Source organism: Echinops telfairi, unplaced genomic scaffold, assembly GCF_000313985.2.
Source record: "Echinops telfairi isolate 266 unplaced genomic scaffold, ASM31398v2 ScPeMD7_655;HRSCAF=1070, whole genome shotgun sequence".
In the NCBI taxonomy this organism is placed as follows: domain Eukaryota; kingdom Metazoa; phylum Chordata; class Mammalia; order Afrosoricida; family Tenrecidae; genus Echinops; species Echinops telfairi.
The window spans coordinates 18,376,772-18,377,962 of record NW_022104553.1 but is presented as its reverse complement, the minus strand read 5'-3'; the positions used below and the strand labels follow the sequence as shown (position 1 = coordinate 18,377,962).

Below are 1,191 nucleotides of genomic sequence, written 5' to 3'. Positions count from 1 at the left end.
GTGGATTTGTTTCTCTAAAGTACCTACACTAATACAGGGGGCAAAGGGGAGCTAATATCAAGGAGCTCAAGAAGACAGAAAATGTTCTGAGACTGATTGTGGTAGCAATTGCACGATACTGCTTGAAGTGATTGAACCCTGGAATCTTATGATACCTGTCAGAGCTCCCAATAAAATGATTGTTTTAATGAATTGAGATAGGGAAGCATGCCTGAAGTCCTCCTCTGGTTCCCAGGCTGAGGCCCATGAGGGGGGTATAGAGGGCCCCTCAGAAGAGACACCCCACACCCCCCAGACTCACCTCAGGTTCTGAAGTTGGCAGTTGGGGTGTCTGAGTCCTTGGCACAGCAGCCGCACCCCTCGGCTTCCCAGGGCGTTTCGGTACAAAACCAGCTCCATCAGGTTCGGGTTGGTGGCAAGAGCAGCCGCAAGGTGCTCGCTGTAGGCATTGGGCAGCATGTCCCTCTCCGGCCTGCAGAAGGAAGGAAGGGCAGGTCATGCTCTGGTGTCACTGGGCGCTTACTGGCACCCCTGCTGCTGTCCCTTCATGCTGCCCAGTCGGTGCCAGCTCAGAGCGACAGGGTAGAACTGTCGCTATGAGTTTCCAAGACTGTAACTGGGTAGAACTGTCGCTATGAGTTTCCAAGACTGTAACTGTTTACGGGAGTCGAAAGCCTCCTCTTTCTCCATCAGAGCAGCTGGTGGTTTCGAACTGTTGACCTTGTGGTGAGCAGCCCAACTCAGAACCCACTACACCACCAGAGCATAAGCCAAAAGACACGAACCGAAAACCCCACCTCCACCAAGTCAATTCTGACTCAAGGACACAAACAAATGCTTCAGAGCAACTGGTGGTTCCGATCTGCTGATCTTATGGTTAGCAGCCCAGTGCTTAACCACCAAGCCACAGGGTCCGTTACAGTCCAGGCGCCAGGGTTTTCAATGGCTGCTGCTTCTGAAGCCGGTCACCCGTCTTCACTTCCGGATCAACCGTCTTCACTTCCGGGTCACTGCTGAGGAGACTCAAAACTCCAGGCATCTAGTTAGCTGACTCCTGTCAAAGACTCCTCCACCTCTCGAATCCGACTCACAGACACTGTCCTATAGGACAGAGCGGAGCTGCCCCTGTGGGTTTCTGAGGCTGTCCATCATGACAGTAGAAAGCCTCATCTTGCTCCCAAGGCGCGGTTG

General features: G+C 53.1%; 1 protein-coding gene across 1 annotated transcript in view; it reads right to left on the bottom strand.

Moving 5' to 3' along the window:
• Positions 1-1,191, bottom strand: part of NLRP12 (NLR family pyrin domain containing 12) — a 38,734-nt gene that overhangs the window by 25,820 nt on the left and 11,723 nt on the right. Inside the window, exons 3-4 of the mRNA XM_013007987.2 lie at positions 921-999; positions 302-472 (exon numbers count right to left, since the gene is read on the bottom strand). Coding sequence (XP_012863441.2) covers positions 302-472; positions 921-999 — 250 coding nt within the window. The remainder of the gene's footprint in view (positions 1-301; positions 473-920; positions 1,000-1,191) is intronic.